Below are 11,620 nucleotides of genomic sequence, written 5' to 3' on the forward strand. Positions count from 1 at the left end.
TCAGCAATTTTTAATCAAGATCACTTTACTTCTGCATCAACTGTGTTTAAGTATTTCAGGCAAGATGTCGGCGGACAGCAAAAATTATCATTTTGGTAGAAATGGATTCTACAATTACCCATCAATATCAAGCCCTACCCATTACAGTACAACATTAAGATAATAGTGCAGCACACATGTAGGCGTTGTTTTGTCTGTCTTTGTTGTAGTGTTTTTTTTTAAATCTTCATTGTTACCCCACTGTGTCTGCATGAATTTTCAATAAAAGATAGTTTTGAAGGGAAAAAAAAGTCATCATTTTGTTTGACAGGATCATTACTGTATGAATAAATCCTGCAGCTTACAAACTTGAAGTATTTCTTCAATGCCAGATGGAACCTGCCACAGCACGGAAGGGAAAAAGCTGCTACAAATTTTACATTAGTGTATTTTTACAGCTTAGCTTCACTTCTACAAACACTACAAGTTACTTCTTGTTTGCGACTGATACATACCAAACACTTCATTATCGTCACATTCCTGGGCTGGTTCTGCTGCCTGACTCATAGGCTTTTCTTCTTCAACTACATAATCTTCAGTATCCTGAAATACAAAATGATTTATATATAGTTAATTTCCAATAATATCATGTAAAAGGGAAATAACATTTAGAGAAAGAAAAAAAAAACAGGATTTTTCCTTGATTGGATTAATGAAGTAAACACTTTAATAAAAGCATATATGTCAAGGCACCAAGAAAACAACAACAAAAAAACCCCAACATATTTAGTACATATCCGGAATTCCCTTACATTTTCCCATATTGCATTCCTTTAAACACGCTACAAGTACAGAAAAATAACTGTTAATGTGTCAGAAATATAGTATGCTCCTACCTTTCTCTTTGGTACGACGACAAAGTCTACTTTATTTTTGGAAGATTACAATTAACTATTTGAAAAAATAACTTTTAAGTTAAGGCCCGGTGCAGACCTCCGCGATCCGGGATCAGGCGGTCCTGCACAATGCAGGCAACGATTGCTGTGCAGCCCCATTGATTTTGTGCAATCACAGAAAAAACGCACCCTTTTTTGCAATACACGGCGCACGGCTGTTTTATCGTGTCACGGCGGGAAACCCCACGATCTGCCCGGCACGACTGGGGTGCCATTAGCAGCGCCGGTCAAGCGGCGGAGGAGGTCCGGGGCCAGGCAGTGCCGGTATGGCGGAAGAGGCCCGGGCCCAGTAGCGGCAGGTAAGAGGAGCTGCGTGTGCAGGGAAAGGGACCCCGACCAGCCCAACTGAGACCCTGCAGAGCCCACCATAGAGAGTCTCAGATGGGCTCTGCAGGGTCACTCTCAGGTGGGCAGTGTGGGGCCTCAGGTGGGTCCAGAGTCCAGTGCGTTACTAAGTCCAGTTCATATACTGTTCTGCATTGATGGGATTTGTAGTCCCCCTACAGCCGGTGCCATGCTGCATTACAGTGTAAGCTCCTCTGTACAGAAACTAGTGTGACTGGCTCAGTGTTCTCTGTACAGCACTATGGTATATGTCAGAGCTAAATAAATGTATAATAATAGTGTGAAACTGGGGGGAACATTAGAGTGTAAGCTCCTCTGGTGAAGAGACCACCAGGAGGGTTGGGAGGTGGGGGGGCGAGGTGGGCTCAAGATAAAATCTTGCATCATTGCCATTTTTTTCCTTAGGTCCGCCACTGTTAACATCCACACCCCTGACGCATGTTTCCCATGTACAAAAACGACAATTGTGCCACACGTTACATATCGCCGCCAAGTGAGAGCAATACTTCTAGGTCCAAATTGATGAGCAATAAAGGCTTTTAAAATGTTGCCTACAAATTATTATGCTCATAACTTTGATGACTTCACATACAGTAAACCCACTCTACAATGCCTTTTGTTGCTCATGTGATTTGGGGAGGTTTTTTTTCCTCCCACTAATTTATTCTTGCTGCTGGCAGCCTCTGCTGTCCCAGGCTTTGTCTTCAGCATCTTATTCCCAAGATTAGACTCGTCTGTCTGTAAAATTATAATGCAATCACTGCCCAATAAAAATTGGGCTATGGCCATACATATGAGATGGCCAGAACATCTTAAGAAATATTGTTAGACCCTACGTTACAACACACTGTGCCTACAAAGCAGGTCAAAATATCTTGACTATTATAACTACTTGCTGGGGGAACTAAAAACACTGTATAGACTGCAGTACGTCCACAATTTGGCAGTCAGAATCCGGACTAGGTCTAGTGCAAGCAATCATATTACTCCAATCCTCAAGTCCTTGCAATGGCTGTCAGGTTTCACAATGACAGCAAAATCTTCAGGCCTACCTACAAGGCTCTGCACAGCTTGGCACCCCATTACGTGTCAGAAGTTTCCATTACCCTCCCCCCTTCCATCCTTAGGGCTTGTTCACACCATATGCAGTGCATTTCAGTGCAGTTAGCTGCTGAAAAGTACTGTATTCCATAGTAAACTCCCCCTTGGGTTATGGAGCGGGAGGGAGCATGGTGGTGCACTGAAGTCAAGGGCACCACAGTCATGCCCCCTGCCCGCAGTGAGATCACCTGCACTAGAAAAATGCTGCATGCACTATATTTTGAGATGGCACTGGACGGGAAACGCAGGCATTGATGTGCCATGCGTTCTGGTGCAGGCGATCGCAATGCGGGTGGGGGGGCGTGGCTGTGGTTTGATTGACTTCAAAACACCGCCATACCGCCTCCCACACCAGAACGCAGGGGGGAGTTTACTATGCGATACAGTGCATTCCTGCAGCTAACGGTGCTGAAATGCATTGTATATGGCGTGAACAAGCCCTCAACCTTCACTCCTTTAATTCTGGTGCTCTGTGTGTCTCAAACTCATCTACACTCTATGGGAGATAGGGCATTATTCTGCTATGCCCCAAAACTATGGAATTCTCTTCCCAAGAACATCGGAGACTAGAGTCACCTTCTTTTCTCTTTGAAATCAAAACTGCAAATGATCCTTCACCTAATTGTTCCTTTTATGCTTATCTTGTGTAAATTTGTTCTAAATTTTGTTTCTCTTTAAAAGGTGCTATATAAAATAGGGTTTATTATTATTATTTTAATCATTCTCTTTTCCAAATGTCTACAGAAGTTAGCATAAGGAACGGTGTGTAAAAAAAAATAAAAAAAGACAACCATTTCAAGTTTCTTCTACGGCCAACCAACCAACTGTACTTACTTATGTACTGACTATTGTAAACTAGGCATAGTGACAGTGTCCGTTTAAAATGAATAGGATGTGTAGAGCAGCAAATTAAATCACCACTAGGAGGAGCCAATTCTTTATTGTTGTTACAAACGAGCACAATCAATGTGACAGATAATTACTTTGTGCAGAGCTTTAACCTCACAGTATGCCAATACTGCCATAAACGATCCTGTCCATGCTTCTGAGCTGCTATCTTACGTGTCAGTACACTGCTACAGGTTCAGCACTGGTTACAACACAATGTGAACTCCATAGAAATTCCTACTTAGAGAAACTCTAGCATGCTTATTCACAAAAGGGTGAAGGGTTTGGAGAAGACAGGAGAAGTGAACAATCTAGGACAACATAGCTGATTTGGAAAAATTCTCCAATTCAGCTCACTTTCCAGTTCAGCTATGTTGTCCTAGATTGTTCACTTCTCCTTCCTTCTCCAAACTCTTCACCCTTCTGTGAATAGACTTGCAGGAATGTGATTAGTTAACCCTTGCAGTGGGACTAACCCCGCATTGCAAGGGTTAACTGCTCGTTTTGTCTAGGGAGCAAAAATAAAGAAGATATACTTAACTGATCCTTGGTCCCGTCTGGCTGTTCGTCCCTGTAGCCTCTTCTCCCCTTGGACTCCGTGTCGTAAGCATGCGGAATGTCATCGTGTTTAATACAGTGTATTAGACATAAAGAAACAAAGCGACATAGCGCAGCTGGAGCGGAGGGGGTGAGTATATCTTCTTTATTGTCGCCACTAGAGAAAAATAAGCAGTTAACTGCTGCAGTGCGTAGGCAGCCCCACTGCAAGGGTTAACTTTCCAAATTCCTGGAGATCTTTAAATCTTTTCAAAAAAAGTCTTGACAGAATACATCACCTGAACATAAAAAAAAAGTATTTCCCCCTGCATTGTTGCTGGAACATTGTCAGCATCATCAATTTGTAAAAAAAATCTTGTCAATAAACATCTAATCTGACAGTTTTGAATTGCAGCCAAAGTGTTTGGATAGATTGAGGAATGAATGAGGATGGATAAAAATGACAGCGAGGAATTTGTCACTTTAATAATCAGACAGATCACTAGACAGAACAAATGGTTTCCTCTGTTCTAATGCTACAATGTATTTGCCAATTTATATCTACTAATATGTTCCTGCCAAACACCCCACTCTGAATATTAGATCTATTATGCAAGCAGTGTCCTCCCTATGTGGTTTTTGTCACTCAGGTGATCTTGGTGCTCACTTGGCAAAAATCCCCTATGGATCCCGACTGCAGCTGTTGCATAAGAAGAAGATTGGTAACTCTTGGTCCCTGATCTGCATGGGCTGAAGAAAGATGAGAAGGCATCAGGGGTCTTCAAAACAACATTCATTCTCTAGGTATTAAATTGTAAAAAAAAAAAAAAACATTTAAAAGACCACGCATCCTACACACATTTAGGACACTCGTACATATGTAAAAGTCTATATATTATTAGGTTTCCCTGCCCACACCAGGTAGAAGAATAATTGGTGGGACATCAGATAGACTCAACTCTGCAGTGATGAGCTATAAAGTTGTTCACCACTGTGCAAACTGATGTGATTTTCACTCAAGATATATTTGTGACAGTGACTAAGATCATTGGGGAGGATCCTGACAGTATTGTCGGGATCTCTCCTCATTGCGGCGCTTAGCCCCGCATGTTAAAGAAGGGTTTACAGGCTTAAGGTGCATTTTGGCTTATAGGAGTAAATTACACTATTTACTATTGTAACGTCCTTTGAATTGAACTGAAATGACAATCTTAACTGCCCTCCAAGATACATTTTAAAAACTACATATGCCTCGACTCCCCATGTAGTGGAGATCAACAGAGGAGGCTGTGTCTGTAGTCCAAACCAAGAGAGTAGCCTAGGGTGATGGCATTGCTTGTCTATGGTTATAGTACAGTAAGAGACTATGGATGCACCGATATTTTATTCCCGGGACTCTCCGATACCGGAAGTCCCATTAGGAAGCCGAGTGGCGTGTAATGACACCAGGTGACGAGGAAGCATGGAGACGGCTTTCTGGTCAATCAGGAAGCCGGGGGGCGGGTAATGACTTGCCGCCCAGCTTCCTGATTAGCCTGGAAGCTGGGCGGCGTGTAATGACACCAGGTGATTAGGAAACATGGAGCCGGTTTTCTGGTCAATCAGGAAGCCGGGGGGCAGGTAATGCCTCGCCGCCTAGCTTCCGGATAACAGAAGTTCCGGTATCGGAAGCATTTGTGTGAGTAGGAGTACTCACCCAAATACTCGGTATCGGCACCGATACAAGTATTAGTATCGGTGCATCCGTATAAGAGACTGTTGTCACGCTAGGACAGGAAGTGTGTTATTTGCATGGTTACTAGGTGTAAAAAAAAAAAAAAAAAAAGTCTAAAAACAAATGCTGCCACAATATTAAAGCTCTGGTGAGGCTTTTGATTGGGTTTAGTTTAAAACTTTAAAAACACTCTGCCTTTGAAAAAACAAAATAAACCCCAGAACTTTATTACAACAGAACATTAAATATTTGAGAACAAGAAGCAAAGGCCTCCTAACACCTGAAACAATGGTAAATTAAAAAAAGCTGCACTGTCCTAATAAAATGGTTTTGGGTTAGTTTGGGAATTTGTTTCAACTGTTCCCAATTATTGGGAAATTAGAAAAATGAGAAAACTAAATCAGCGAATTACTTTACAATTCCTTGAGCAGAACATAAGAATACAAGCCGGTATCTGAAATTTTGCAAATGGAATAATAAGCAGCAGGAAGCCATCCACGGGGAAACAAAGAATGAAAAAGAGGAGTTTGATAGAATTTTGAAGAATGTGTTTTCCACCCCTCATTAGTATTTTGGATCTATGGAGCTGGAACTATACAGGTGAAACTCGAATAATTAGAATATCGTGCAAAGTTCATTTATTTCACTAGTGCAACTTAAAAGGTGAAACTAATATATGAGATAGACTCATTACATGCAAAGCAAGATAATTCAAGCCGTGATTTGTCATAATTGTGATGATTATGGCTTACAGCTCATGAAAACCCCAAGAACCCCAAATCCACAACCTCAAAAAAGTAGATTATTACATGCAATCAATAAAACAAGGATTGTACATAGAACAATATCGGACCTCTGAAAAGTACAAGCATGCATATGTACTCAGTACTTGGTTTGGGCCCCTTTTGCAGAACTTACTGCAATTACTTTTGCACGATATTCTAATTATTCGAGTTTCACCTGTAATTGCGGATTCCACTTTTGTAGTAAATTTGCCTATTTTCTTGGGTGAACTTGGAATCTTTATGATTTAAAAAAAAAAAGAAGTTTATGTACTGACCTAAATCTAAAATATAAATGTTTACATAAAATGCTTTTACTGAAAATATCAATAAAAAAAAAAGCCATCTTTTCTTGCCATCATTGATTTTGACGAGGTTGAGTTTAAAACATAGGTATGTATTACCTCTCACAAAGACCGCAGGTACTTCCCCTGGTAATGCTTTCATCTGGTTTGCTTTCCATGAGGATGGGACCATCTTTGTTGAGGGAATAAAGAATGGATGGATAATATCGGTGTCCTAGATGGAGAATCTGGCTCAGAGATAACCGCAAAAAGTTTTGCTTGGCTGTTTTGCTTGTCTGGCTCAGAGATGACGCATGTAAATACTGTTGGCTGACTAGTTCTTGCCTGTGTTCACAAATGTCTGACACAGATCAGAACCCTTTTGCAGTTTCTTACCTTCTAAATTATTGCATAGTGTGAGATTTAGATTCAAATGCAGAGTTTTCCTACTGAGTTCACTCAGCAGAGTGCATTTTATAGCTCTTTGCCCACTTCTATTCATCCAAATGCCAGGTAACAAGCACATGTTCTGCCCGCGCAGGGCTTGTTTAGCAGGATGACGAACACCAATGTATTTCAGCCTCCTAGTTATTTTGTCGTTCAGTTCTGTTTAAACCTCCATTGGAACAGAGCTTTCTCAGCCCCTCTGGTTCTTCTAGTCACCAGACGGGACCTCTTTGACTGCTCACATATAGACTGCTACTTCCTTAGCTTTAGACACACTGGTTTGTTCATATGGAGAATACCTCTGTCCCTCCACAATGTCCAACTCTCAGATGTAAATCTGGCCAGACAGGCCTGGTCCCATGGTCCCCACCTGTCAACCTTCCAACTTCTCTCACAGAACACAGGATCAAAGACTGAGCAGAGAATACTCTCCTTTGTAGGCAACAGCCACCTGCCTTCTAACAGTGATACACGTGTTCAGGAACCATTTACCTACTGAAAAAGGCACCATCTGCACCTTCTCACTGTGACAGAACATCGATGTGTCACAGTAGTTACAATATTGCAATAAGATAGAGAGGAGCCTGAGGACATTCTTTATGCTGCCTTCGGCAGATTTATGGCATAATTTAGGCAAAAATCAAATGGTCGCAGCTCAAGAACTATACTTTTAAAAAATAATTTAAAAAATAATAAAATGATAAAAAATACATGTCAGGTATAGAGACTTGTAGAGTTGCAAGGTCCACTTTAAGAGTGCAGAACCATTCAGGTTAGAAAAAAGTCATGGGATATCTCTCCTGCAACCCTCTTAGCGACCCTCCATGGCTCACCTGCCCTCCCTCCACACTTTTAACTCCAGCCAGTCAGTGATCTTTCTCCCTTCTGGGAGGTATGAGATCAGGGAGAAATATCGTTTGCCATGTGTTCGATTTATGTGTGGCAACTGTTTTGCTTGCTATAGCAGGCAGTCATCCTAACCACCATATCCCATAATAAATCTTCATTACTATTATATTGCTGTAGCATGGATCTGTCTAGGGAGCACTAGGATGGTACAAAAAAAGATAACAGCTGTACGATTACGTCTAATACTCCAAACGTACGCATTTTTGTTGGTTTTTCATAAGATAACTTATTGTTGTTTAGCTATGTTCATGGATGATGTTTGATATGATATCATTAATATGGAACGGTGTTGTAAATAATTTAAAGTGACACTAAACTCAGGAGTTAAATCTTAAAAATATATTCAAGTACCCTAACTAGTAATAAAAAAATCTTATTTGTGGATCACTCGTCTGTAGATCCTCAAATTATCTCTGAATTCATGCTGACACTGTCCTTCCTTCTGCAGGGTGGCTACTTTTGTTCCCCATTGTCCCCGTGTGTGTTGTAAAGTAGCCACTACTCCAAGCTCGCTCCCGTGATGGACTACAATCTCACATTTAGTTTACTACAACGTAATCAATACTGAGATTGTAGTCCATCACAGGACTGAGCTTGGAGTGGTGGCTACTTTATAACACACACAGGGACCATGCAGTGGTGTATTTTGGTTTTGTGCTGCCCTAGGCAAGACTAAACCTGAGCCCCCCCCCCGCCCATCCCTAATCTAAATTAGTCCCACCCCTTCCTGTTTAAGACATTTTGCATAACAAGTCAGTCGCGAGATACAGCGCGCATGGTGTATCTAGATTCTGACAGGTTGCACTATCAACGTAGAGTGACGCTCTAGTTCTACCTTTGCTCCTCCATTCCTGGCATGATGGGCTCCCTAGATCTGCAGCTACAATAACCATTCTCTCCTGCCCTGCCCGGCTGTGCTAGTCTCTAGTTTTGCAGCTGCAACACCAATCTTCTGCCTTCATATGCTGGGCCCTCTAATTCTGCAGTTACCAATCTTCTGCCTTGGCCGCTGGGCTGCACGGAGCTTATAGGCTGCACTTCCCCGGACTCACCACCATAGAGGTGCCGATGAGCACGATGACCATCTGGATCTCTGCCCTGGGGTCCTGCGGAAGCTCCTCCGCTGCGTGAAGTCAGAGATTTGGGTGCCGGTTTCCCAGGGAGGTCCGGCGCATGAACTGCCAGTGCATCCGGAAGAAAGTCACACACACCAATACATTGCACAGCATGTTGACCAAGAAGAGGAAGGAGCTGCAGCCGGCATATATGTTGGAGTAGGCTGCATAGGTGGACATGTTGGTCCCCGCGTCAAAGAAGCACCAGGTCCAGGAGTACTGGCAGTAATTTATGAATAATTTATAATATAATTTTTTTTTCTTTTACCTAACTGGTTTGGGGGCTGCATTTTTTGGCGCCCCCCTGGAAAGTGCCACCCTAGACAAATGCCTAGTTTGCCTTGCAGTAGATACCCCCCTGGGACCATGTGGAACAAAAGTAGCCACCCTCCAGAAGAAAAGGACAATGTCAGCATGAATTCAGAGATGATTTAAGGATCTACAGCTGGGTGATACACAAATGAGGTACATTTTTGTTAATAGTATGTATTGAATGTATTTTTTATATTTAACCCCTGAGTTTAGTGTCACTTTAAGCAAGTCTGTAGGTCACTGTGCCTGAAGAAGTGAACTTTGATCCATTTTCTTTCTGTCTTTTGTTGTACTCCATAGAGAGGACAGTGATCTTTGATATATAACCAAGGACTCTAAGATAATGTTGATGCGGAGAAACAAGAATTGGAAGGATTTTCTCTATTTGTGATCCTGATGTGTTTTCATGCTTAAGTCATGTAACTTAATCTCTTCTCCCTTTTTGTGGTGTAAAATGTGTTATCCCTTATGGCAGTGTTTTTATCTGCAGGACAATAAAATATATTACTGTTTCTTTTAATAGCTTAACTAAACATTTGTATGTGTTATGTGGTAACTTCCAACAGCAAAAAGTTTTCCCAGCATACTCACCAGCCAGCATGCAAAAAAAAAACTTCTCACCGCTAAGGTTAAAAACAGAGGTTTAGATACACGTCTTCTGCAGAAAATGTGGGGAAAACTTTTTGCTGTTTGTACTGTATTAGGCTCTTCCATGTGCACCTTGCTGTAAAGCTGGTAACAAATTGATGAGTGCGTTTGCCATTTGTTTTGCATGTGGTAACTTCTAACTCAAGGGGGTTGATTTAGTGATAGGCTGTTCACTTTGCACGGGAATTTGCACTTTGCAGTGGAAGTTTCCCTTAGCTTAGTAAATGTGGTGTAATTTCACTTTGTAAAGACTACCCAATCATGTGCAAGGGAAATTTAAAAAAAAACAAAATTTTTTCTTGAACATGATTGGGTGATAGAAGTCAGAGGAGCTTCCCATCATTCACTAAACTAAGGGGGAAACATCCCCTGCCAAGTGCAAATTCCCTTGCAAAGTGAACAGCCTTTAGTAACTCGACCCCAAGGTGTCTTCATAATTCCATTTGGGTTCATTGGCTTAACTTGCATATTAGCTATATGGATGTTGACACCTTTATTTATTCAAGTTTATAAATGATCTACTCCTACAAAACAATGCATATATACAGGTGAAACTCGAATAATTAGAATATCGTGCAAAAGTAATTGCAGTAAGTGCTGCAAAAGGGGCCCAAACCAAGTACTGAGTACATATGCATGCTTGTACTTTTCAGAGGTCCGATATTTTTCTATGTACAATCCTTGTTTTATTGATTGCATGTAATAAATCTACTTTTTAGAGGTTGTGGATTTGGGGTTCTTGGGGTTTTCATGAGCTGTAAGCCATAATCATCACAATTATGACAAATCACGGCTTGAACTATCTTGCTTTGCATGTAATGAGTCTATCTCATATATTAGTTTCACCTTTTAAGTTGCATTAGTGAAATAAATGAACTTTGCACGATATTCTAATTTATCGAGTTTCACCTGTACAATAGTGCACAACTATATAAACTTGTACATCTGGAATGGATGTCACATTTTCTGCCTGGAAATCATTGAAGGGGAATATGTTGGTCATTATTATATTGCAAACAGAAAATCATTAGCTTTAAGCACGATGACACTTGTATTGCCATCAAAACAAAGTAAGCTGCAAAAGAACGATGCTGCTCTCCTTAGTAGTGTAACAAATGTGACACTTCTAGACAGCAAACCATTGGAAAACAATAACCACTGAACAATTGTGATACAAATACTGCACACCAAGATTATTACACGATGCATCATAGATGGGTGACAATGTACCTTCTAAATACCAAGTCATCTAGAGGACAAGACAGCTAGATAGATATATAGCTGCAATGTAATACAGGACTCTTTTCTCCGTAGTATAAAAAAAAAAGCTGGCACACATCAGTTCATAGTTTAATAATATGACTTTGCCAAATCTGTCAATGTCTAGATTAATGTTGAAATGTAATATTAATTCACTTTGGGCATGGCAGCTTCAATTTGTAGAAAGGATCTGAGCTCTTAACAACACGCAGATCTTGGTTATCGGGTAAATGGAGGCCACACCCAGCTGATTTTCCACTTACGTTGCTAAAGGTGCCCATACACCTTACGACCATCGCAAGACTTTTGTCTTGCGATGGTCGTAAGCTTATTAAAAGCTTGT

At 41.1% G+C, this 11,620-nt stretch overlaps 1 protein-coding gene across 3 annotated transcripts in view; it reads right to left on the minus strand.

The window, feature by feature from the left end:
• The window catches only part of MBP (myelin basic protein), an 82,462-nt gene extending 81,884 nt beyond the window's left edge, over positions 1–578 (minus strand). For all 3 annotated transcript variants that reach the window (XM_018555532.1, XM_018555531.1, XM_018555533.1), the window contains exon 1: positions 495–578. In XM_018555532.1, coding sequence (XP_018411034.1) covers positions 495–546 — 52 coding nt within the window. In that variant the 5' untranslated portion in view covers positions 547–578. The remainder of the gene's footprint in view (positions 1–494) is intronic.
• Between the last annotated feature and the right edge of the window lie 11,042 nt (positions 579–11,620).

This window comes from Nanorana parkeri, unplaced genomic scaffold, assembly GCF_000935625.1.
Source record: "Nanorana parkeri isolate BGI_ZX_2015 unplaced genomic scaffold, ASM93562v1 scaffold200, whole genome shotgun sequence".
Lineage (NCBI taxonomy): Eukaryota > Metazoa > Chordata > Amphibia > Anura > Dicroglossidae > Nanorana > Nanorana parkeri.